Source organism: Limanda limanda, chromosome 1 (assembly GCF_963576545.1).
Source record: "Limanda limanda chromosome 1, fLimLim1.1, whole genome shotgun sequence".
Lineage (NCBI taxonomy): Eukaryota > Metazoa > Chordata > Actinopteri > Pleuronectiformes > Pleuronectidae > Limanda > Limanda limanda.
The window spans coordinates 10,776,116-10,803,439 of NC_083636.1; the positions used below are offsets into that span (position 1 = coordinate 10,776,116).

Here is a 27,324-nt window from a genome sequence, read left to right on the forward strand (position 1 = left end):
AAAAACATCATACTGAGGATTTATAAGAACATTAAGCATCGTAACACTAGGACATCAATATCTCTCCCACCTCAAAGACAACACACACAAAAGCAAAGATTGTGCATCCCCTGCTAATGAAAATAAACATCACCTTGTCCTCCCGCTCTCTTTCCCTGAGATCATTACATCTCACACACAGCAGGGGATTGGTATTATAAGGACTTTGTTGGCAAATTCTCTTTCTTTCTTTCTCGTCACCTCATCTAATATCTCACTCTCCTCTTGTGTCGCTTCCCATTAATGCTAATGAAACATTCATTGCCAGCACCTCCTGCAGCTTCAGCGTCGGCCACATCACTGGGTGTTCCAACTGAGAGGGGACATATACTGTATCCTCTCATCAAATATAGTGTACCTGATAAGTACATTCTTCTTTTGTAGTTCGCAAAAGCAGCTTGCTCTGTCCTTTGAAAACAATGTGCATTGGGGCATTAAGACAAAAATCACATGGGTTTTTCCTCTGTGTAATATGACAACATAACAAAGAGGTGCAGTATTAATGTTCGAAAACAAGAAACAGTGTGCGTGTGCGCGCCTGTCTGTAAGCAGGAGACACAGAAAGCCAGAGGTTGGCCAAAGGTTGTTGTGGGCTAAGCAGCTTAGCGCTGGCTACCTTGTGCCAGGAGATCCAAGGCCAACTGTAAACCTTTTAGTCAAATGGGTAACCGCAGCAGCAGTGCACCATGGGTGGTGTAGATAAAACTAGATCAGAAGTTTACAGAGCAAGGATTAACAGCAACATCACTTGACACCTGTAAGTCCGAAACAGGCTTCATGTTTGTGTTACATTGTTTACATTTTGTCTGGTCAGTTTTGGTTTCACATTGTACTTCTGGGGGTGCATTGGTTGATTGGTTTGTCGAACCGTGTGCCACCGATGCTGGTGTGTTGTCAGTTCAGCAGGTAGTTATCTTTCCATTTAATGGAGAAAATGAATCAATTGGTTCACTTTGCTGCCACTATAATTTAATGGTATCACTACTTCAGGTGGAGAACTCCACACTAGCTCGAACGCACCAAATGAATGTCCTTGACTCTCATGTATTGTCTAAGGTGAATTTTGCAACCTATTCTTAAAGTTACTTTTGCTTCTTTTTCTTCCTCTATTGTTTAATTGTGTCAACATCCTGCATTAGTTTGAAATTCAAAACTATTCAAAAAAGTCTTTTCACATTGCAAATGAACCGAACCGTGGTTCAATTTGATCTGGACAGAGACCACCTTTTTCATTTTGGTCTCTTGGTCTGGACTGTGCTCTGAGGCACCTTCCACACCTGGATCAGGATAAACTTTCATTCAAAAAGTCCAGACCAAGCAAGGGTAGAAAATGCCCTTAACACATCTATGTCACGTTATAGCCTTATAAGTCGATATGGCGAACAGTTTAGCAAAATAATTCAGACTTATAGATCCAGCAAATATGGAAAAACATTAAACAATAAAATTAAGCTTCCACGAGCTCCTGAGGACAACATCTGCATAATAGCAGCTAAATGCTACACTATGATCACAAGCTAGCAGCTAACTGTGTCCATTAGCTGTTTGGTGCTGGTAACTAGCTTAGTATGGAAATCATGTTGACGAGAGCAGTAAGACTCAACCAAAACAATGAGCAGAAAGAAGCTAAGATTACATTAAACTGCAGTTTGATGTGGTTTAGATGAAAAAGATATGTAGCACCATTTTATTATAATCCTAATTTATGATTTACAATAATATTTTTTTGTATTCATTTCTAATGCTGCTCTGTAATGGCTAAACTGTATTCATACTTCATACCAGATCCTCTCCACTCTTTTAACCACACAGTAACTCCCTTCCTTTTCCGTGTGTTATCATTCCTATCATTCCTATCATTCCCTGTATAGGATCCTCTACAACTCCTTTGGCCTTTCTCCAGCCTCCCCCTCTTCCCAGTTCCTTCCTTCCACACTAACTATAGCTGTGTCCCAAATTAGGAGCTGCATCCTTTGTCTACTGTATTCATAGACGATTGCATCACAGAGGTGCGACTAGGCTGTCCCAAAACGCAAGCTCCTCCAAATGTGTCCTTCCAGCCCCGAGCAGCGAAGGCTCCAAAAGGTAGATCCTTACCGGCCAAACATATCCCATGATGCATTGCACTTCAGTGACTAACTGTTGTTCAAAGAGGTAATGGCAGCAAAAAGCATCAGCAGATCATATTTTTTAATGTAAGTACTCAACCGATGGGTGTACAAACATGTTAAAAAAACATTTTAATCCGTAGCTTTGTTGCTAGGCCACGGCTGTAACGGCAGGACAAGCTGGTGACCAACGCGGTTTATGCGGGCAGCGTCAGTAATGTACAGCGTGTCCTCCGCAGGATGCAGCTGCTGAATTGAGACGTATAGCTTCTATCCTTCCTAACACCAGAAAAAGAGACTCCTCATTCCAAGCACCCATAACATTGTATTAGGCGTGGGGCTCTGTCTGTGTGATACAGCATGGCACAAATATGCTATGTGCGACAAACAGAGAGAGTACAATCATTTTTCTGTTTCACAGAGGCCCTCTACATCAGATAGACTATAAATAATTCTGTCAACACGCTCGCTCTGCTTCTAAAATTAATCTATCTTCTATATACAGTGTGTTCAGAGTGTACAGAGCCCTTCACTTTTTTACACACTTTATTTTGTTGGATATTGGATTTAAAAGAGGGATAAATGGCCGTAATATGCCAAAGTGAAAACATGTACATGTGCCCGTACTCAGCTATTAAATTTAGCTCTGGTTGCTCTAATTAGGCCTACATTAGGAATATTTGTATCAATGTATTCTCCAATCCATAAAATCTAAACACAAATGGTGCTGATAGGGTGAGAAAAGGTTGGATAAACCGTGTAAATATTGCAACACCGGATTTTACGTTTAGTCTGACAAGTGGTGATCACGTCACCATATCTGACCTGTTTCCATCTTTCAGATATACAATGCAAATACTATATCTACTGTCCCCTTCAATGTAATCTATGAGGTCACACTTCTAGATATTTGCTTGCCAAGATTAAATACAGAGAGATAAAACAGAGGTATGTTTAATACTGCTTATGCAAACGTAAAGCACAATCATTCACATTAACACACTCCAACTGATGTTGCAAAGATAAAGTAGTGTTTCAAAAAAGATTGATAGTTTCTTTGATCCTCCTTAAAATTGTATCAGCTGAATTATACAGTGTTTTTGCATTTGCTATCACAAGGTGAGGTTGAGTTTCTGTATTCATTTTGACAGATGAGTTAAGGTTAACCACTTGTTAAAATTGATAATGTCTTTCCAGTAGAGACGATGTTATCAAATTCTTGCTATGTCTACGGTACCTGCTGACATGAGGTTCATTTGAGTGATTAAATCAAGATGAAGTTAGTTTGTAGTAGTAGTTTGAAGCAGTGCAGTGTTACCTAATAAGTTACCTTATTCAAGTTTACAAGTTTACGATGAATTCCTGATGCTGAAGCTGATGAAACTTACTGAGGTTGAGGTTACTTTTATGGCTTTTAATCTTATCGACGGCTCCGCTGTACAGCAGCTCGAAGCTGTCAACGGTTAAATCCTCCATTCTGCATAAATCCATTGGTCTCTGCGGTCGATCTGTTCCTGGGAAGCTCGAATAAGATCGGGTCGGCAGAGTGGCTGCCTTGGTCCTCTCTTGATATCGAGCCACGGCTGCAGGATCTCCAGGTCTGACCCAGCTTGTATTGCACCATCTGCTTCCTTATGACCTCAATACTCCTCAAAGCTCATCAAAGTTTAGGTTTATGCTCCATGTTTACTTGTCCAATCCAGAGACAAAGCACAGATCAAGGACAGGCTACTCTGTGAATATTTTGACAGGCCTCTACACAGAGCGGTCAGTGACCAGAGCCTGTATGAGTGTGAAGAAATAGGAGGGCACAGGAGGTAGGAAGAGGTGGGGCTTTGCTTGGAGGCCAGCGGATAAGAGGGCCTGGAATCTGAGATTTCTGTGTACACAAGGAGCCGTCTGACACGCGCATCATGCATGTTCATGTGTCAGTACGGGTATATGTGACTGCTTTTATCCGCACTGCATTTGTGAGCAGGAGGTATGTGTCTATTGTGTTCTAGTTTGTGCGTGTTCACATTTGTGTGCAGCAGCGTGAGCATGCATGAGTTACTGTACGTGCGCAAGCAAAGCAAATTACTTTTCATCTGAACGGACAAAGTTTTAAAGAGCTCAAAGGAAAAGTACTGTGAGGGTTTTTCAATCCAGGCCAGAGACAATAGCTCCTTTCATTGAAGGAAGGTGGGGGCACATGGGGGTGAGGGGGGTGGCAGTCAGAGAGAGTGAGAGAGAGAGAGAGAGAGAGAGAAAGAGAGAGAGAATCAGCCACTTCATGTTGGCTTCACATTGTTACCACTCACCACAGTGTTTGTCAAAGCCAATCAGCAAATGACAATACACCATTCAAGACACTAACCATTAAAAAGAAAAGGAGCAGATGATAAAGTTTAGAAAACAATATGAAGCCAGCACTGAAAAGTGGAGGGTTTGAGGAAAGCCTAAACTGTATTTGCAAATTAGAGGACAGACTTAATCTACCCACTAATCTAAACCGAAACATAATTTGTGTTGTTACTTCACGCTCTTTCAAATTGACCTATGCCCTAGACACTGAATCTGTTCATTCTCATTCTGCATGTGTCACAACCATAAAATTTGTTTAATGTTTTTAAGGGATTGCCAGTGACCATGTTTACATGGACAGCAATATTCGGATTAATGACCCCTATCTGAATTAGACTTTATTTTGATTATGATGTTAGCTGCCATTAGAATATTTCATTCATATTCCTGTTTCTCATCAGACATGAACAAGGTTAGTCCTGTACTTTGTCTTCCTTTTGTCCTGTGTCTTTTGAATCCTCTGTCCGCTCAGTGGCCTCCTTCCACCCTGGCCTTGTTATCTTTGAGTGACCTAAATTTCACTCACTTGATTCACTTTTCCAACATTATCCTGACTTTATGGCTACATCTCAAACTTGACACTCCTCCCTCAACATCAAAACAATAGGCTTTCTGTCTTGTGCATGGTGTCTTCACTGACCTCTCGTTCACATGGAGCAGAGCCAGACTCCTTGACAGGCTGTGTGTGTGAGAGGGAACTAACAATAAGTCTGCCTCCTCGCGCTCTCTTTTGTTGCGGTCTTTGTTGTGTTCATGCTCAAATATTTACTAGTGAATGTGAAATAAACATGCCATTAATAATCCAGATCAACAAGTTCCATAATCCAATGTTGCTTCAGCAGGGAGCATAGCATCTGCTTGTTGGGAGAACAGTAATCACATCATAGATTTCATTACGTCATTGTTATCTGGTCAAGGCAGCGCAGTCTCCGCCCAGCACTGGGAACCAAGCGGTGTCACGGAAACCGTAAGATAAACAAAACAAAAGACATCTCCACGGTTTTTGCCAGTAAATTCAGGCAACTGATGTGAGAAACTTCCCTGCTTTTGTCCAGTGAAACTTCAATGTCTTGCTTAAAAACACAGACAGAACGTACAGTACAGTACGTTCATTTCTGGTCATGCTGCCTGCTCAAAACAGAGTTTGAGAGTTTTTTACTCAGGATTTAAGTCTCTCTACCCACATGACCACCTGTTGCAATCCCACATGCTCTGCTGCAGCAAACAAATGACGACTTATCACTGCTGCCGCGTCTTAACTTATGTTAAATTAAATATCGACATTAATATGGTACTTACATGAATTTTGGTTCTATTCAACAATCTCAATAATCTAATTACAGAAACCTCTGCTTCTGTCAGGAAACCATTCTGCCTCGTAATTTCCTGGGGAGCAGAGCTCAGCACTGACAGACGTCTCTTTAGCACTGAGCATGATGTCTTCATTAACTTGCAGCATGTACTGGAGCTGCCTATTTAGAGGTAGAATGAATCATCATCACCACCAGAGTACAAGTATGAGTAATGAGGCACTGTCCCATAGAATACTCAATCACAGATAATTAGCTCAAAGAACAAAAAAATGAATTTCCAGTTGCTTCCATTCTTCACTGTAGACGTACTCTCCAGGACCCAAGTAATAATTACACCCAGTACTGAAATAAATGTCTTTCGTATTGTACTTTTAAATTAATGCATTCATAAGCTTGTTCAGTATAATTTTCTTAGTATTCATCTTATGTAATCAGCATTCTTGCTACATATCCTATGGCAGATAATTAACAAATGCAGAAATGTTTGGATCATGGCAAGATGTTTTCAGGGCTGCTACAATACCCATATATTCACAGCAGCCATTTTGACATGAATTATTAGGTAAACACAAGTGTAACTAATCACATTGATTGAGGTTCTATCTAAATGGAGCACAAGCTGAAATAATGTAATAAGCAACACTTGTTCAAAATGGCTGCCGTGAAAATGGTCTATTCCGGCTGACAGCAGAATTTTTTTAACATCAGGAAATTGAAAAGAAAATTGTAATCAACATACATTACAAAGACCGATATCGGTTTCTTTCCCAAACTGGTCCCAAATGTTACTTCCACAGTAGCCAGGAAATATTTGAGATTAGCTTAACCATTTTGAAAAAAGGGTAGATTTGATCAAAACAAAAATATATCCACTGAGTCACTGGTAAAACTTGAAAACTGATGCAATTAAGAGATTTTGAAAAGTTGCTATACTGTTAGCAGAGAGGTCTAACCTTCAAACTCTACTTAAACCCATAGTCCAGACTATCGGTTTATGAAGTGCGGCTAGGGCTGCAGTTTTCTGTCCAGCCCCAAAAAAGAAATTAACCAAGCCCGACCTGCACCCAAAAAGCATTCTGTTTTTTTTTGCAACTGAACCTGACCAGAGCTCAATGTTTCCATGATTACAGGCACATGCAGTTTAAAATTATCAAGCAAATAGCCCCAGCCAATATCACCAAACCCGACCCTTATGCGATTATCATCTCAAAGTTTTTGTCCAACCTGCCAGGACCACTCTACTAAGTAGGCATAGCTCACAATTCCTAACATATGATTTTTTTATGTCAGTAGGGAACGAGACACATACTTATTTCAGTTTGAAATATGCCACCGAAATTATGAGTCTGGGTGGCTTCCCACTACCAGTGGGTTTACACGGTACCAGAGGGTAATGTGAAAGAAGGATTTGCATTACAGCCCTATTGTAGCTCATCTCTGAATCCATTAGCTTTTGGTTGTGCTTGTTGGTGTGTGTGTGTATGTGTGTGTCTGTGTGTGTCTGTTCCCCTGCAGTATGAAGTAGGACAGCAGCTAGGACACTATTGATCAGCCAGTCACTGTAGAGTACTGAGCGTGGCCTGATCCCTCGCACTGACCTTCAACACACGACCTCAAACAGAATGCCCCACACACACACACATCCACAATTAGTTCTTTCAAATGTCACAGAACTAGTAACAGTAAAACCAATAGTCCACAATTAAGGGAGAGACTGGCTATTATACAGACAATGTCCGACTGTGCAATTATCTTTTTGCCTCCCAAGCTCTAGGTACAAATGAGGTTTGCAGTGTAGAAAAATGTACTTAACAGAATAAGCTAGAGGTAACCACAAGGACAAAGGAAGAAAGGCAGTGATGTGTAGAGATAGAAATGAAAGAGAATAAGAATAAATACAGGGGAGAAAGAGAAAGGAAGGAAATACAACTAAGCACTTTAAGTCTGCACATAAGGTGTTTCACACTGCCATGGCTTCTGCCACGTTAGCACCGGTGGAAGGTTCAGTTCAGCTTTGTTACCCACGGTACAGATTCTAGATGTCTATCCCTCTGACCTTACTTTAATTATGACTGAACTATCACAGGGTTATCTCTCAAGGAAACCGTTCTCAGAGTGCCTGTTATAAATCTTGGTGTGTAGTATACGCAAACTGAGAGGCTCACAAAAATACAATTAAAAAACGTGGTAATTTAGAAACACACCCACACACATACACACTCAAGGAGGGGAGTACTGTGGAGTTTTTATGGTAAAACACTTGCATAATTTACATTTCTGTGTCTTCTGTGGCCGCTGCTATAAAGCTCCGACCCGTCAAAGCTCTGGGGGTTTGTATAACAGACGATGAAGCAGCACAGTCGCATATAATCGAGGGATGTTTGACTGAATGATTATTACACTGAGCACCAGCATCTCCAGGGTATTGTTTTCAACCCCTGTCTGTGTGTACAAAATAACTCAACTACACATGACAGGATTTTCCCAATCTTGGTGGGAATATTACTTGGGAGGGTCTTTCCAGATGATTAACTTTTGGAGCTCATCATTGGGTGGTCGGGGGAGCAGGGGGATGACAACACACAGTGCATTCGTAAAGAGCAGGGCCAGTGTTAATCTGAGGTTTGCTTGCCTGATGAGAACCGTTTGCTTTTCATGTTAACAGAAAGAATAAAAATAGTGTAGACACTATGTACACATGTACTGCTAGCACATTTATATTGTTCAACCGTACGTGAAATACAGCCATTACGGTTTCCAACACGACTTAAGCACCAGGTTGAATTCAACCTCACGTTAATCCCACTATTAAATTTCAAGAACATGGTAACATTTGCATGTATTCCAGCTTGCAAAATAATGAAATTAATCTACACTGCACACTTCTGATTCTCACAGTAACACGATAAAGACCAGCTGACACAGAACATGTACAGTTTCAGAAGATAATCCCCATACCTCACTGCAGACAGTTTATCAGGAGCTGCAATTCTCTCTCTAGGTCTGCGGATTATCCTGCATGTGTGACCAGAACAAAGCTCCTGAAGACATTTTCCAAATGTAATTTCTTAAGTTAAATTGTATCGCAAACAATAAGGGTATGTAATAAATTCAGTTTTTAATGATTTGATAAAACCAACACTCAGACAAATGACTGCAACAATTCATTTGAACAAGGTGAATATCAATATTTATGTATGAATTCATAATGAAGAAAATAAGAAAGAGAGCACACTGCCGGCCCTTTAAACTAATGAAAATAGTTTGTTATAGGATGTGTGTGTGCATACTCACGACCCAGGGAGAAAAAAGAAATTACTTAAGGGAGTAGATTAGAGGAAGGGAATAGATGAGAACCAGGGGAACCGAAAAGGAAAAGAGAAGACAGGAAGGAGGCACAAGCGTAACATGGCAGAAGGGAATCACTACCGTGTGTGCATGTGTTTGTGCGCGCGCGCGCGTGCGTGCGTGCGTGCGTGTGTGTGTGTGTGTATGTGTTTAATGCTCCTTCTATGTGCGCACACGTTCATGGTTACAAATTAACCAATAAATAGCCTTCGGAATAGCATGGGACAATCACAACAGAAGCCAAAGAAAAGACATGGGTCGGTGTATTCACACCAAACACACATAAACAGAGACACAAACACTCCCGCACCATCTGGAATGGAAAGTCACGCCTCCTGTGAAGGCAGTAGACAATATACTTAAGCGGTGTGCTTGTTTTAGCATATGCGGGGGCCCCAGCTTTATTTCAGGCAGCAAAAAGATAGAAGTCAGAGGGAGGGAGGGGGAGAGAGAGAGAGAGAGACAGAGAGAACACCTTGACTTAGTTCACTGGAAGTGAACAAGAAATCCAAGAAGCCTATATTACTTTGGGTTAAATGTTATTACATCATTAGAGAAATCAGCATCAAAGCAAATTTTTTTCATTTAAAATGATATATTAGCCTTTCTATTGTGATGCTCGTCTCGTCTCAAAATGTATCTAACATTTTTGCAATGACTAAAAGAAAAGTCATGAGCGTCCACACTGATGAAGAGCTGAAGGCGACCGGTTGCACCCCTCCAATAAATATGATTTTTATGTAATAACAATGACTGAAGATAAAAACAGAAGTACTTAACTAGTTTGAATCTAGTGTCGAGACTAAAACCATAGACTACTTCCCTTTGATGGGTGAGGTATATGCATCTCAAAGGGAAGAGGAGATAGACAGAAAAACAACACAGTGCTGCCACCGTTGTACGGAAGTAAACCTTTGCTGCAGAGAAATGGAGCTTATTTTTCCAGAAATTGACATTGATTTGACAATTGATGTCTCCAGCAGTTTAACAAGAATACAATATTTTACCTTCCCGAAATCTACCGGAGAAAACACAACAACACATAAAAAGCTGAGTTAGAGACCACATGTTTGTCCCAGAAGGAATAATCAAAAGCATCTGGTTATATTCCTGCGACTGCTATGGGCTGAAATGACTATGCTAGCCGAGAGATATGTTTAATCATAGAATGTGACATTTGAGTGAGAAGGTTAGGGTGTATGTATTTGTAGATGCAGGATGATGGCCGATCCAGATGACTCCTTTCTGTGTATATTTTCAGTCACAAGAAGAATCACATTTATCTTTTCATGCTGTTTTGTGTAAGCACCAATTTCCCAGGGTCCTTACAGTGGAGGTGGTAAGGGCAAACGTTGTTAACCATAATACAACATCCACAATTGTTGTAAATGTGCCAGACTGAAATAAAGCAGAATTACCCTTTGAGTCAGACACTGTGGTTCTACATTACATCCTTTGAGCAAACTATTTAGCTCTCTCATGTAATAGTATGTTGTGTTCCTATATTATCAGATAAACCCATTACACAACACATAAACTAGTTAAGTTTTGCAACAAGGACTCTTTTGTTTCCCCCCAATAATCTCATTAACTCTAGCTAATGACAAACTGTATACGAGTGTTTAAGTCTGTGTTCGTCTGGTCTCAACACATAACTAAGGACACGATGAATGCACACTTGTGTAGGTTGTTCTGAAGTTAGCTGTACTGGGCAGCCCACGCTTTCCTTACACGATGACTACACAAAGCACAGTGCCAGTGCAAAGGAAAATGGTAGAAATAGAATACACAGTAACTGGAGTGCAGGGCAGGGAGCTTAGGACTCCATTAGGTGCTAATGGATTTCCATGCTTCAGTGTTCCCTGAAGTACAATTGCACCGGGCAGAGATTGGAAAGGAGATTGAGAGGCATGAGAGAAATTGATAAGCAGAAAATGAGATGGTCAGGGTGAAGCATCAGGCGTCTACAAGAAATCACTGGGAGCAACAAAAAAAAACCCACAAAAAGCTTGAGATAATGTGAAAAGAAAAAAAGAATTACTCGAGGTGCTACTACCCTTTCCCCATCACCAACAGAAGGCAAAGTGTATTAAGGTTCATCCCCTCAGAAAATGCCAAGCGGCTGCCATCTTAGGTAACGCTAAGATGACATTTCTCTTCGTAACTCTTTGAGCTCATGAAACGGTCGCAGCCGTTTCACCTGCTTTGTGTGCAAACACATGGGTTTGTCAGATCTTAGAGGAACCTCAGGATACTGTGTCTGACGGAGAGGGAGCATAAAGGGAAAGGATGAACGAAAAAGGAGGAGAAGAGGATAAATGAGGAGAGGGAGCGTCGAGACTGATCCAGAGACGAGGAATAGAGAATGGCAGGCAGATTCTGAAAGAGCAGCTCAGCGGGATGGAGGGAAAAAGGCAAAGGGTTCCCTGGAGGAATTCTTTAAAAGAAAAAGGTGGGAGGGAAGAAAGATGGGAGGAGGCAAGGAAAGGGCAACAGGAAGGAAGGAGGGTCTAGTCTAGCTAGCTGCCGGACAATGTGACAATGGATTCCGCCCTTTTAACTCAGGCACAGGCATTATGAGGGAGGACATAGCCTGAGGTGTTCTCTTTCACATACACTCTACACGCCACACGGCTGACAACGTGCTGCACTGGAAATGTGTGCGGGTTGAGGGGTTGGACTAGGGATGAGCATCATACAGTTTGTTTCCCCTCTTTTCTCCCTGCCTCTGCATCACCCATTCGTTCCTCCACCAGCGACAGATAATCCATCACATCTTCAACCCTCAGTTTATCTCTGTCATTATACAGTTACTTTCACTTTGCAAGTATTGACAAGTACACCCTGAAACTACACTGAAAATGTATCAGCAGATTCACAGCAGTTTGCTGCAGGAAGCTGGAAAAGTTCTTTCTTACCATTAGGAATGGTGGTTGGTTTCAAATTCTACTGCCTCTGTGTGGTACTTGCAAATATAGTACTATGTTTCAATGGGTCGTTGAACCACAGGAACAGGTGGTCACTGTTGATTATACAGTGTCAGTACTGGTCCTAAGTAGGGGCAGGATTCTAAATATTGACTCCTTGTACTAGTCAGCACGAATATCAGTCTTAATTTGGATGCAGTTAGAAGCTCTGTGTAAAAGAGTTTAAGGCAGGTATTATTTAATTTCTCATTTTAGGACCCTTGGAAATTGGTGCTTACACAAAACAGCATGAAAAGATAAATGTGATTCTTCTTGTGACTGAAAATATACACAGAAAGGAGTCATCTGGATCGGCCATCATCCTGATGACTTAAGGCAGGTATTATTTAATTTCTCATTTTAGACACATTTTTTAGTCCAAAATCAAAAATACATAAATCTGTGTGGCTTTTTGACTTCTCATCCCTTTTTTTGACACTGGGCACCAAGGCCTCGGGTTCCTATTGAAGATGTAAATCTTTTTTTTTTTAAAGCTCAGAACTAGTTTCATTTATTTAAGTAAAGTAAGTAGTTGTAAAGTAATAGAACCTGGCTTATATTGTGTTAGACTATGTTGGCATCATCCTAATTTATGTTAATAATTCGGTATGATTGTTTTTCCATCACAGTCCCTGTAGACATTATAATGATATGCATTAAAGAAAAAGAAAATGAATAAACAGAAAGGTTTGTAGGGTAATTGAGGATGCAGTGCTGCTTCATGCATGCTTCCCTCACAGTGAGTCCTCTCTGGTGAAACATGTTAAATTGATGAACATATGCTCAGCAGCTGCTTGCTTCCATTACTCTTCCTCTGCAATTTCAGGGTTGCTAACCTATAACTACCAAAACAGGATGTTACTTCTACTCTTCATACCCAATTGTAAACATCAGATTAGATAAGCTAAGTCCATGCAGCTTTCTGTGTTTACTCTTAAAAACTCTTCGCTTGAAAAAGATAAGACAGAATAAAACACTTGAATTTAAGCGTTTGACTGACAGTGTTTGCACTAGAACAAAGAAGAAAATGTAAGCCTTTTGAGTTTTTTGCTAGAGTCAAGTTGCACGCGGCAACCAAGAGCAAAGCACAAAACCCACCTCCTGCCAAACTGTGAAACCACAAAGCAGACTGATATCACGAGATGCTTAAAGTTCGATAGACATCAGGAAGTGCCGGCATGTCAGGGAGAGATTTTCATTTCAGCTACAACCCAGTTTAACTGGATCTTTTCATCTATAAGAGAAAGGCTTCCTTCATTCACTATTTAAGAGTAGAATAAATTGTATGGGAAAGCGACTGCAGATAAGAGGTTGAAAGAGGCAGCATCTCCACGATATAAATAGTCCCTGTTACAACTCTGACTTTTTCCTCATTCTGTTGATTTCTTGCTCACCATCTATGTGTTGTTTATTACAAGGAGCTGAATGACACTAGATCAAGGCCACTCTCTGGGAGCTAACCACGGGCGCTCTGTAGAAAGCGACAATCTCTCACCAAACTTAGACACAGTGGGAAATCTCCACCGGACAACACAGACTCGAATTTCTTACTGAAAGGTATAACGTACCAAATGGTCTTCCAGCAATCATTTGGTCTAACAGGCAAGACACTCTACTGACCCTCCACTGCAACAGCAGGGACACTAACATGTCTTTTTAGCATGTTCAGCCACATGTGTGTTAATCACAAAGATATGGAAACAGCATCTGTGTGTGTGTGCGTACTCACGCAAGAAATGTTTCTCCAGTAAGGCAATTTCCAGGTGACCTTTGACTTCATTCAGTCGGTCTGACTCTGACCTCTGGAACTCCTGGATGGCCGCAGCCATGTTGGGAGACCCTGAACCTGCCTGTGCACGCACACATGCACACACACGCATACATACACATTTATGCATAGAGCACAAACACGCATACATACATAAATACATACATACATACATGGACCCATGCGCACACACAAACGGTTGCATTCACAAACAGAGAAGAAAAAAAAAACATGTTTGGTTATAGAATTGCAAGCACAAGCAGGAATATCCCAGCTGATCTAACACACGTGCACGCAGGCACACACTTGAGCCCTGCCCATGACTCACGGTAATGTTTCCTCTCCCGGTTTAGGTCCAGCAGGAGTGAGATCAGAGGAGGAGAAAAAAAAAAAAAGAGGATATTCCCTCTCTTCCGACAGCAGCAACACTGATGACTCACACTCCCCTGACTAAGGGCTTTCGCGCGGACACAAACACACAACTAGCGGCACAACGTGTGTGTAGGTGAGTCAAAGTCAAACGGATGAGAGATGACGACCGCATGAGAGAAGAGGGGAACGAGGGAGAAGTGTGAGGTATTAGCGGTGAGTGGATAACGGAGGGGGGAGAAAAGAGGAGAGAACGAGAGGAGAGGTGGCAGTGTTAGCAGGATGATGAGCTCTGCAGGTTGAGCAGCATCAGTGCTAGGCAAGAGCAAGGGACCTTTAAGAGGCAAACACACACACACACACAGAGGCTGCAGCAGCTTCTCCCAGCCTGCAACCAGCATGGTGTGTGAGTGTGTGTCTGAATACCGCAATATCTTTAGCTGATGTGCTCTCTGCGAGAAAGAGAGAGGGAGTGATGGAGAAAGAGAATGAGAGAGAGATAGCACAAACCTGGAAGTGACCCCAAAAAGAAAAAGTGTTTTGAGAAGGAGCCAGAAACCAACAAGGCAGGTGGGATGGAGAGAAGGAGAGTGTCTCAGAATAGAGAAAACAAACGAGAGCTTCTTTTGGAAGTGTGTCATGGAGAAGAGAAAGGGGACAGCGACAGTTTGTGTGAATTGAATGGAGACAGTGTGATGAAACGAAAAAGAAAGCAAGAAAGGCAGAAATGGAGGGGGCGCTCTACTCTGGTCTTTGGTTCGAATTTTGACAGCTTTGTATTTGAGTAAATGACGAATCAGCACTACTTCATGTGCCTAATTTTATAATCGGTCAGAGCGTCCTCGTCCTCAAAAGTAGGTCAAGCCATGACGTCACCCAGGGCGATTATCGGCCGATTAATTATAGTGTTCCCCCTTTCACTCTTTCACGAGCGTGGAGGAATGAGACGTTGTCCTGCTGGTTAAAAAACACTGTCTCTTCTACGACTATTTTAACACAATTTTTTAAGCAAATACTCTTTATGAAATCCGTAACGCGTCAGATATGAACAACAACTGCATTCAGTCATCCTCCAATCATTTGAAAGTCCACATAAGGTCAGTGAGCAAGAAAGGAAGTTCCTCTCTGTGGTGTAGAACAGAGGTGGACAGATGTTGCCAGAAACATTTTCTGCAACAGGACTGTGAATCTGAATTGCAAATAATCCCCAATCCACAGCTCCCAGAGAAATACAATCAATAGTGTACCAACAGAGACATGAATTAAAAAAGACACACTCATGTTTAACTGGAATAGGAGTCAAAAAATTGTATCCTTTAACTTAGCATGTGATAAGTCAAAAAAAATTTAACAGAGAAGAAGCTACTTTTCCTTAAGACTAAACAATATTTCTGGTTTGTCGGAAAGATTTTTCTCAGTAACTCCTCTCTCTCTAGTTTCTACACTCAGCTCACTGTGAACACTGCTCTGAATTGCATCTCTTCTTATGGATCTCCTGCCTCTCATCCTGTCACTGTTCTTTTGTGCCTCTGTGCAATAAGCTTGATGAACTCAGTCAAATTTTAGGTTTTTAGAAGCTTTTTGCTTCGAGACTTACACCGACTGATCCAAAACATACTGCTCAAACTCCTACTTCTCATCTCATCCATATTCCCCCCTCATTCCATTCCTCCCCTATCTATGCTCAGCTTTGAGGTCATATTTTCCCAGGCTTTAAATTTTGTGAGCACATTAATATAGCACCATACTCAGCCTGAAGAAGGACATTGTGCACAGGTTACGTGGTGTACCTCAGCACATAAGTGGTACAGAAGTATCTGGTTTATCGTAGAGAGCAGCCACAAGGAAATCAAATGCGTTTACAGGTTCTCACACTTCTCTGTTGTGCTTTTTGAGCCTGCAACTCTCTCATGAGGTTTGGTGTGCAAGTTAAAAAAACAGAAGGTGTTATTGTCAAGGCCTTGTTCTGCACGTAAACACAAATATCTCTGGAGACCTTCTCCAAGTGTGGCAGTGTTGTTTTGGTCAGTGATATCCAATCTGGCTTGTCCCAAGCAATAGCAATAGTTGTGAATGCATTTTGTGAGATGAGGTGGCAACACCTTTAAGAGAAAAAGAAAAGAGCTGTTGAGGTAAAGAAAAGAATCAGTGACTATAATCTCTAAATATTAGGCCTTTATGACACCTGCTGTCAAATCAATGAGGGATTTATTGAGAAAAAAAACAAATCAAGCCAGATGATACGATGATAAATTATCCGCTGAAAATGCTGTTAGTGTAACAGATAATTATACGGTTACACTCAACTTGACAGATGAAATTATCTCAGTTGTCCTTTCTGGTTTCTTTTTTTCCCCCTGCCTGTGAAACCACACACCTTTCTTCATATATATTGATGAAATGAATGTGCGAGTATGTTTCGTTTTCTCTACCTGCAACACAACACTGTATTCTTTAGATATAATTTAAATAGTCAGATGCAGGGAGGGAGCCATCTGATCAGCAGGGAAAGTGATGCAGGTCGTGTGCAGTCGCTTGTGCAAGGACTGAACACCATCTGCTTGATGACATTCTACCTACTTAGTATGGATGACACAAGCTAGTTTGTCATAAAGTCTCTCTTCATGTTTCTGCAGCCCAAGGGCACAGCGTGTCCTCTTGTAAACAGATGAGGTAATGAAGGTGAGCTTAGGACCCAGGTCATGTGGTGTGATCTGGCTACAGGAGAGATAGTCATCGAATTAGGATGAGTGGAAGTACAAAGGCCCATCCATCTACTCTGAGGGACCGGGGATCTATGAAGGGCAATATGCAGGAAAGATGAAATCTCCACCAAAGCAGTGGCATCTCTGGGATACTGGATGCAACAGCATGCTTTGTGTGTGCATGTGAACGTTTGTGTGAGTGTTTGTGTCCCAGCAGGGATAACAGCTAGCATGGTCTATTTCGGGGCTTCACAGTGTGACTCATCACTGCCGTTATGTGGGCGATGCTTTCCCGGTGGGCTGGTAATCATGCAGCCAAACACCAGTGCACGTACAGACATGAAAACACCAGCTCACAGTCACTCTGGTGGACAGAGGGAAACTCAAGTGCAAATGCAGACACGCATGTCACATAGTCTGCAGATCACAACATCAATATATCCTGCTATTGCTTTAAAACCAAGTAAAAAAAATCTTCAGTTTAACTTTATCCTTTTGTGGGTAAGATGAGGCCTTTTGTGGTTTAAAGGCATATTTGTCTATTTCACTCAGTACCACTGAATTGACAGCAGGGCTCGAGCAGATTTCAACAGAGTGCAGGAAAACCCACAAATACAAAGGCTGCATCAGATATTTTTGACTCTGGTGTCTTCCTTTCATTGCATGTGCATGATGATGATGACAATGCTGGCTTTTGTAGTCATCCACGAGGACGAGAGCAAGCTGCAGATTTCATGAAAGATGAATAGTATTAAGCGCGGGTAGAGGAAATATCAGAAAACGTTATCTGGATCGTCTTTTCTAATCATTTCCTCTCCATCCTGTCCATCTCCTCCCTTCTAGACATCACAGAGTCCACTCTTCTGAGGCTACCCTCCTGTCCTCTGGCACCCTTTATCCCTTTCCCTGCTTTCATCTGTTCTTTCCCTCTATTTGTCATTCCCTTCCTGCTATGCAATATCTGTTTATCTCACCATGGCTATTTCTGTTCATATCTGTGGCTGGTTGCCACCATTGACATTTTTTTATCGCTACCATTTTTCTTTATCATAACAAGCCTTCCATCCATCATTTCCCTCTTCTCTTCAGCGCAAAGTATAAAGAGAGAAAATGTAGCTTAGATTAAAGCTTCATCCCACTCTAGAATCAAGCTAGAATCACACTCCAACGGTGATGGAGTCACACAGAGGTCAGATCCTTTTCAAAGAGTATAATTGACATTTTTGTAAAAATTATTATTATATAATTGTATTTATGTGTGCTTGACTGAACAAGTAATGGCTAATTGTATAAATGTTTCTGACCAAAAAACAAGATAACAGACAGGGCTACAAAGAGGAGGGTGACATGGCGATGGATAATATGACAGACCAAGATTGCAAAAGCAAGAAGAGGAAATGAAACAATTAACTTCTCTTCCTCCTCCCTAAAATGTGACCAACTGCATGTGGCCATAGGAAAAAAAGGCTGCACCCAAACACACCCCTGGATATTCATACAAACGCATACAAAGACAGTACTCACAGGGTCTCGCAGGAGGTCCTCCGTGTCCCGTAAAGCTGCCTTGGGCTTCACCTGCATGTCATCGCTACATTCGTTGTCAGAGGCGGGCGGCGACTCCGCCAAGTCCGGAAACTCGTCTCTCGTCCTGGGGCCTCTGAAGCGGATCTTGTCCAGGCGCTTTAGCATGGTCAACACCGCGCACCGGGGCTTTACCTTAACATGGTGGACGGCAACCCTGCAGGGACAAAAAACACACAGTTTGTATCCATCTTCTTTTGCCAGAGAACTGCAGAAACTATTTTCATTTGCCACTGCCTTTTATTAAAATCAAATAATTGCTATGAATTTTTACCCTTGTAATCTCTTCTCGGTTTTATCTATTTTTTTAATTCTCCATATTTCTTTTTAATTTGTAATACATTTTGTCTTGATGCCTTTTATATTCAAGGTAAGGCTGTGTGAATTGTCTGTTGAAATGCGCAAGACAAAAAACGCGCCATGCATCCAACCTCGAACCTTTCACAAGCGTCGGTGCTCTAACCTAGTTTTTGCTTGTGATTTGCTCTCCCCTCCAGCCTACACAGGAAGATGGAACCTGTAACCACGTTAGACCCATGATAACCACATCCTTTCACTCCTCCATCCTTTCAAACAGCAGATCTGCACGTCTCAATTATTGATTAGATTTTCACAGCAGGACCAGTGGCAATGCTGGAGACATGTTGTGAAAAGCTTAGTGGTTGTTTTATTTAAATTTTTTTAAGTATGTAAGACCAAGATGTAATGATGACAGATCAGGAATGCTGTTGTGTCATCGCACATAGAGCCACACAACTCAAGCTACTGCAGCATCTCTTCTGCATTCAGCAGCAGACGCTTCCCTCTGCAGTAAAAATGAATCCTATTGATAGCAACTAAATAGAGATGGTATTTGTAACCTCATTAATACTCACAAAAAGTAAGCCAATATAGTAAAGGGGTGCCATTAATCATTATAAGTATTGAAATTGGTTCCACTATTAAACCACAAAAGGTGCTCAACTGTTACTGGCAAACTTAACACAGGCTGCTCACTGCTCAGTTAACGATTGTTGCCGGCTGGGACCTAGATTGACCCAATATAGAACATTTTAAATAAAAAATGACTATGTAATATAAGTATCACAGCATATATTTATACATACATTCCTTATGAACCCATCCATCATTTAGTTCCCATCCAGTATTGTTGACTTTCCAAGCCTCCGCCTGCATTAAGGTCACTCTTTGAACAAAAAGTGCTGCTGACTGAACAAAACCGGGGGATTGGCCCGTAGTACTCCTCCTCTATGGGGTCCTTCCTGATCAGATTCAATGCAGTATGTCAAAAACTATCTCACAGTGATCCATCATGCTTTCCAGCAGCTGACCAGGGACCCTCAGCACATCTAGTAAACATGACTGCGTTGTTTTGAACTGCTGGTGTTTGTCATTTGGGAAGAGATTAAGTGTAGTTCTTCTAGTTGTAATCCTTAGAGATTACCTAATCTGTTTGACTGGATGACAAACCGTCAGGCTGCCAGGAAGGTTGTCTGACCGATAAACTGTCGGACTGCTTTTTCTGAATGACTGATTGAATGACTGCTAGTCTACATTGCTGTCTCACTCGGTTTCAAGAAACTGTTGTTTAGCAAAATGGCTGTCTAAATGCCAACACCCACAGGCGTAGTTTTCTAAATGACTACGCACACATTTAGGGTTTTTTTGAGCTGAATAAAGAAATGAAAGTAAAGTCACCCACTCACTTTCTTTTTGTGTTAATGTGGGGGAAGTGTACGCCACCACTGTCAATTCTCATAAATATAATAAGGATTTACCACAGTGGGTAACTTGAAATTTCAGCCATTTCTTTGAGCAAAGAGACCAAACATTTAATGGTTCTAGATGCTTTTTTACCGTGTCACACAAAACAAGATGTTTGAATACACTACCTTTGGCTAAATGAAATTATAACAAGCATTTAAAAATGTCATTTCACAGACACAGGGACTGACGTTCGATCTTGCCATGACCTTCTCCTGACATCTGGACCACAGAGGCCTTGAGATCAGTGAACATCCTCAGAGGAAAAAGCAAGAGATGGCAGGTGTTATGGGATTTACGAGTCGTGATTCCAGGTGATCCAAATTTGGATCGGAGCTTTACTCAAGTATAAACATGCTGAATCACCTGGTAACACAGCCCATAATTCCTGTAACATACACCCCCCTCCCAACGCTTTTCCAATCAGATCTACAATGATAGCATACAAAAGAGATCTGTGAACTCTGTGGCAATGATTGAAAGATTAATCAATAAGGAAAACAACTATTATATGGAGACAGCACAGATGCTCTTTACATCTTGGATTCATCTGGGTGGTCCAGTAGGATAATGACCCTAAAGAAACATCACAAATGGATTTGGAAAGTCTTCACTAAGAGAAAATTAAGCTCTTGTGATGGCCTTCACAAAGTTCTGTCCTCGGTCCATACTGTTTGGTTAAACGCTCCCAATTCTGTAGTTTGCCAGAAGCTTGATGAATATCAAAATACAATTCACAAATAAAGAGAAAACATATAAGGGAATGATTTTAGTTAAAACAACTGATACAGGAAAATCACAGCTACAAAAATAATTAAAAGGCCAAAACATGTCGGTTATAATTTGCTATTGCACTTTGATAAAATAAATTACTTGCATGTTAATTATGTACACTACCCACACAATAAATGAAGACAAACATTTTAGGGGGAAACATGCACAGACTAATAATTGACTTGCAATTTCAATAGCATTGTTAGTAACCTTAACTGGGCAGAACGGGACAAACTCAATTTGTCTACAGACGGTTTGTCAATTCCAATTTCCTCGCATCTCTGGTCTCCACATATTCTCACTGAAAGGCACTAAACTGGATTCTCAGACAAGACAAACAGGCAACAGTAGGTGGAGATATTGGATTTTCACACAGGAACAACCACCTAACATCATGGGCTCAGCTAGGTGGAAATTGCAGAGGTGACTGGTGGGTTGATATTTCCTCCCAGAGGGGGGGGGGGGGGGAGTGGAAACATGGTGAGTGACAGGTTAATAAACACTTAGCCCCTCCCACCCCCCACATCAGGCCACCTGCAACTGTGAATTGTGTTCTCACAATAACCACCAACATCCAGTTACAGCCTGCTGCATGCAACAGCTCAGTCAGCCACTTGTAAACCTAAACTACCTATGGTTACTTACTATGAATTCTACCCATAACACAGCATCAGATGTACGTACGCTAGTTCAAAAACAACCTCAGTGTTGTATTGAAAATCTGTTAATCTGCAAGAAGTGCTTTCTTATCCATTTCCCTTTAAAAGATTTCCTTCTCCAGATCTGTTGCAACCACATTTTGTTCAGAAATGAAAGAGGAGGAGGAGAAAGAGGCTCCAGCTCAAGGTCTGATCACTGTGAATGTGACTCTGGGGAACACACACACACACAAACAACCATCGTGAGTCATTTGCTCGGCTGAGGACAAGCACAAAGACGCCTCCATCCACCTTTTACCTAATCGTAAGTCACTACTTACACCGGCTGGGTGGAGAGCCTCACAGTGCACTTATAAAATCTAACGAGAAATGGAAATATACGCACACAAACACACACACGTGGATATATGACACAAAATAACATTGAACCAACACATACACCAAGGCTGAGAGAGGTTGTTCATAACAGCATACATTAGTCAAGGGTGAGTAGCTTTACAAGCCCCTACACAAGCGAATATACTGTGTGTGTGTGTGTGTGTGTGTGTGTGTGTGTGTGTGTGTGTGTGTGTGTGTGTGTGTGTGTGTGTGTGTGTGTGTGAGTAAATCTTCTGCTAATGACCTGTAGTATCTGGAGGTTACTATTGGTCAAACAGGTCACACTCATAGCAACAGCCAATCAAAGTCATACATGGTTCTCAGGGTGTCGGAGGGGGAGGGAGAGAGGGAGAAAGAGAGAGAGGGAGTTCCGTGCCTTTTGCTCTACATCTGTGTTTTTCAGTTTTATTACAGAATCACAGGAGAGGTCTCATGTAGGGGTGTGGCGAATCTTAAACCAGGACTGAAAACACAATAAACACCCACAGTGGTGCAGCATAACACCATTAGAGGAACCCACAATAATACCCACAATTACCTTGTGCTATGGGAAAGTGTGTCTGTTTATTGTCTTCAATTCTTTCTGCTGGACCAACTGATGGATCGGGAAATCAGCATTTTCTAGGTTTAATATTTTATGAAAAACTACCATTAAAGAAACGTCAAAAACTCCACTGTTTGGGGAAACATTTCAAGATACAAGAAGTAAAATAAGATATGATAGAATAAGTTATGGTAGGGCTTAGCAGAGCTTTTCTAAAAGTAATTTACTTAAATTAATTCAGCCATTACCTCTATATTTTGTTTTCATTGATAGTTACAGTGCCTGCCGCTGCTGAGCTGAGTTCAAACAGCCTTCACAGGAAACAATGCATTCATGTAATCCAGCAGGATTTTATCTCAGCGGCATCAGCCTAACTGTTCACCCTTAACACTGTATCACAGCTGTGTAACATCCTACTACTGTTGCATTACATTTACTTTCAGCTGTCAAAAACATGGGATTACTTTTGTAAAGAGGCTGCAGCAAACGCAATGTACCAATCGTCCCTGTTGTTTGCACAAACAGCAAACATTCATCTAAACTGTGTGTAAAACACAATACAGCCATGCATGTTGCCAAGTCAACCGGGACTGACATATCAAGGATTATAACATAAGAGAAACATGAATCTGTTGAATTGAGTTCAAGAGTGTGATCATAACATCGCACCACAAAGTCTCTGTCAGCAGGTTTACGCAAAGACTACACAACAAACTTTCACAAAACCTTGTGGACGGATAAGGCATAGGCCAAGAAAGAACCCATTCAATTTTAGAACGGATCCAGACAAGGGAGGGTCCAGGATTTTTGTAATAATTTTTTTATCACTTTCTTTAACATTGTAACTTTTATTCATTCACTGAGCTTAAAGACAATTAATCAGGAATATTTAGAGGCCTAATATCTATGAGGTAGTGAGAAACCAAAAACTAAATAAAACAACAAAATCTGACTACGTCTAAGCTGATGTGGTTTCACAAGGTGGTAGGGTCCAGTAGCAATCAATACTTTTAGAACTATGTCCCAACATGATGCATTTGATGCTGAATTTAAGCAGACTTTTGGGTCTTGGCAGAGATATGTGCTCACCTGAGTCAGAGACCTTTTAGATGTTTTAATCTCAGTATCAGTTTGTTTGATTTATTATGTGCTTAAACAAAAAACGAGACTTATGCCACTCCGTGCCACAGGAAATGTAATTAAACAAAGTTTCGATCCAGGATCCATAGAGTGTATATAAAAGGTCAGGTCCTTTCTTACCTTGATTTATTATTTGGACCAAATGGTTGTCTAGCAAACCCACATGTCCTCAGCTACACCAACACACTAAGACTTGAATATCTATCCAAGAGCATTGCCATCTCTCCATCACCTCTGAGTATGCTGGCATGACATAGTCACATGACCTGGGAGTGGATGCACTCAAACAGGCACATACTGTTGAATACAATAGAGGCTGGAGCACTCGCACAAGTAGGCCTCTTTCTGTGAAAGTGCAGTTTCTGGGACATTAGGCAGTCGGGTTCCATTTCACAATGACAGAGAGATTGACAATAACTACTTGTTAGGTGGAAATGCCACGGTGTAGTGTTTCCGCTTGAGGTAGCTGATGCCAAGCTTGTTTCCTTTTACAGGTGCTCTCAGGAAAATGTGCTGCTTAAAAACCACGTTGTCATCCTCAGCTACGGTGCTTGATTTCTGCAGAAACTAGGCTCCGGATAGGAAGACAATCACCTGTGGAGCTTATCTCAACTTGAATCTTTCAAGGCACTCAGTGACAACAAAAGGAGGTAAACACGACCCCCCTTCAACATCTCATTTGTCAGCAATCACCAAAATATTCCAATGAACAGCTGCATCCTTCCCTCAGTTCATTTTAAAGCAATCATAATGAAGTGACAGATGACAGAGGGTCAAGAACGCTGCCTGGTGCCAGAACAAAAATATTCACTTTTTTTTTTTAATCTAATTATTGTATCACTTCTCCAACGAACTGCCCTTATTATACCAAATACAAATCAGCCCAAATCATCCACGTTCTTATTAAGCTGGAGCACAATCCTAAGCTTGACGCACATTGTTCCTGTAAATGTCTTCATCAAGCCACTTCTTTTTTATTTGATGTCAGCCCTGGGGATGGAGCAGGAGGAAGGGAGGAGAGTGCAGAGTTGATGGACTTTAATTAGACCCATTACACTCTGTTTGTAGTCGGAGGCTAAACAACAGCAGAGAAACATGTGCAAGTGGAGTCGGCCTCCAAATTTGGAGAAAAGAGAAATAAAGAAAGGGTAGAAACGAGAGGAATGCGCTGGCTTTTATCTAGCCCACTAATGCAACCCTCTGGGCAGCGTGTTGTTGAGTGAACCAAAATAAGTCACTTTTGGTATTGCATTTTCCAAAACCCACAACATGCTTGTGTTTTTGTCAGTGAAGCTTTTAAATGCTACTCGTCAGATGCGTTTTTCATATTATATACGCATGTGAATTATCTGTATTGGCATTTAAACTGTAAAAACTACATTTTAGAGTCTGCTGAAGCCAGAGGAGGGGTAGAGCCAGCAGGAGGCAGGCCATGACGTATAAACCCAAAGCACTTTGGGGTTTTCCTTTCACCGGCGTCAGCCTTTATCGCCAAAAAAATCGAGTCTCGTCTTTCCAGGTTGACGTCTTTGTCGGATTCTTTTACCAGGATGACACCTCTGTTTCATCCTGAGATAAGTGTTATTTTATTGTCACCTGTTGCATGTTAGAAACGTTATCAACATGCCCATGTTTGCTGTGAGGTGCAGCCCCCTCGAACATTTGCGCAAAGTTTCAGGGGAATGTTTGCACTTCATGTCTGAAAGCAGCTCCTGAGAGTACAGAGAAAACCCATCTCAGAGAACATCAGCCATCACGTGGCGATGAATTAACCTTTGGGGCAACAGCCAATATTTTGGGGCCTCCGGTGTAGACGGCACATATCAAGGTCTCAGTCTTCTGTTTGCACTAGTTTCTTTTATCATGTTTCTCCACACAAACTAGAAGGGGAAACCAGACGGCTCTGGCCCTCGCCTACTGATTCTGCATATTCAAATGCACAATCTACACATTAAGAAGAAAAACAGAACAAATGTAGTGGAGATTGCATGAAACACACGGTTGCAGACGTCATGTAACTGTGCCAGTCGTGCAGCATCCACCCCCCTGCTATCACTCCACCATGCAGTTATATAAACAAGGATATCCACAATCAATTCTCTGGCAAAAACTGGTCAATCTGTCCCCGTCTCTCGATTGGGACATCGGTGACTCGGGGCCAGAGTGGGATCAGATTCGACCTGTGTGAGGTGAACACAGCTGCCTCAGCTCAGGGACAACAACAAAAAACTGAAACCCAGTGTCCCCAGTTGCACAGAGAATTTGAATGGGGGCTGAGAACATGTCAAACTCTCAAGTCTCAGAGCTTCTCCCTGTCCCTGAACACACCACGGCAGCACTTTCAGGTACATAAAGTAACTTTGACCAAACATGAAACTATCATCAATCTGTAGATCACAGATTGAGTTTCAAGTTCATTTCCCATGAACTTGAGTGAACCTCTGACACAATGGCTGCCTGAGAATGTATTAAAAAACATGAAACACAAAACTAGCTCAACTGTATCATTATTCAGGGTTTTGGGTTTAAAAACACAGAATATTGAGTAATTGAAAAATTCAAAAAAACTCCATCACACATTGGTTCAGCTTGATGTTAGCTGGGCCAAACCACAGTGTTGTTGTGTGAATATGTCCTTCAAATATTTTACTTAATTCATGGTTATCTGTTATTATCTGAATTAGGCCTCGAGTGCACAGTTTAAAGATGGTGGGACATGTGTTGATGTCTGTAGCAAAGATACACAAGGAGACACAAGGAGACATGACCCTGAAAGCACCGCGGGACGAACGGATGACACAAATCAGCCTTAATTTTATCTCAAATTGATGGACATTGTCATAGTGTGTCAATGAGGGACCGAATGGGAAACGTTCTTCTTACCCAGCACGTAAATCGTAGCAAAGTTTCATGAACACTGAGATTCCCGCTGGCCTCCGGTTATCCTCCCGTGCACCTGCTGCTCAGCACCCCCGGATTAGCGCCTGTCTCCCGGCGACGACCGCTCAGCAGGTCGGTCCATCCCCGCGGTGCCCGCTCCTCTTTGCCCGCTGAACGGAGCCTCGTCTCCCGCTTCGGCTCGAGCAGCGTCACCGACACACAGGAAAGGGAACAGAGAAATACCAGTGGCGTCCACCCTCCCTTCTTCTACTTCTTCTTCTTCCCCGGAGAGGAGCAGCGGGGTCCCGGGTACCAGCTCTCACAGGTCGGTGCTTCTCGTGTTGACTCCCGAGCAGAAACGGGCAGAGGCCGAGGAGAGACACGAGCCGAGGCCGAGGAAGCTCCGTCAGAGCTCGGCGCCGAGTTCTTAAAGGGGCCGTTAGCCGCGGAGCAAGAGGAGGAGGAGGGAGGAGGAGGGCCCCCCAGACAGAGGCAGCTAAGACGGACACTTTCTCCTTTACCACCGCCCTGTGGCTGCCACCGTCATTCAAGATTCAAGATTCAAGTTTTTTTATTGTCAAATGAACAGAGATAACATTAAGCAGTCACTGACTGTCAATGAAATACTTCGGTGCATGAACAATG

At 41.9% G+C, this 27,324-nt stretch overlaps 1 protein-coding gene across 2 annotated transcripts in view; it reads right to left on the reverse strand.

Annotated features, from left to right (window-relative positions):
- gramd4a (GRAM domain containing 4a) overlaps window positions 1–27,085 on the reverse strand; it is a 41,837-nt gene extending 14,752 nt beyond the window's left edge. For both annotated transcript variants that reach the window (XM_061067500.1, XM_061067492.1), the window contains exons 1-3: window positions 26,683–27,085; window positions 18,484–18,697; window positions 13,847–13,967 (exon numbers count right to left, since the gene is read on the reverse strand). In XM_061067500.1, the coding sequence (XP_060923483.1) occupies window positions 13,847–13,967; window positions 18,484–18,697; window positions 26,683–26,711 (364 nt within the window). In that variant the 5' untranslated portion in view covers window positions 26,712–27,085. The remainder of the gene's footprint in view (window positions 1–13,846; window positions 13,968–18,483; window positions 18,698–26,682) is intronic.
- Window positions 27,086–27,324: the final 239 nt, after the last annotated feature.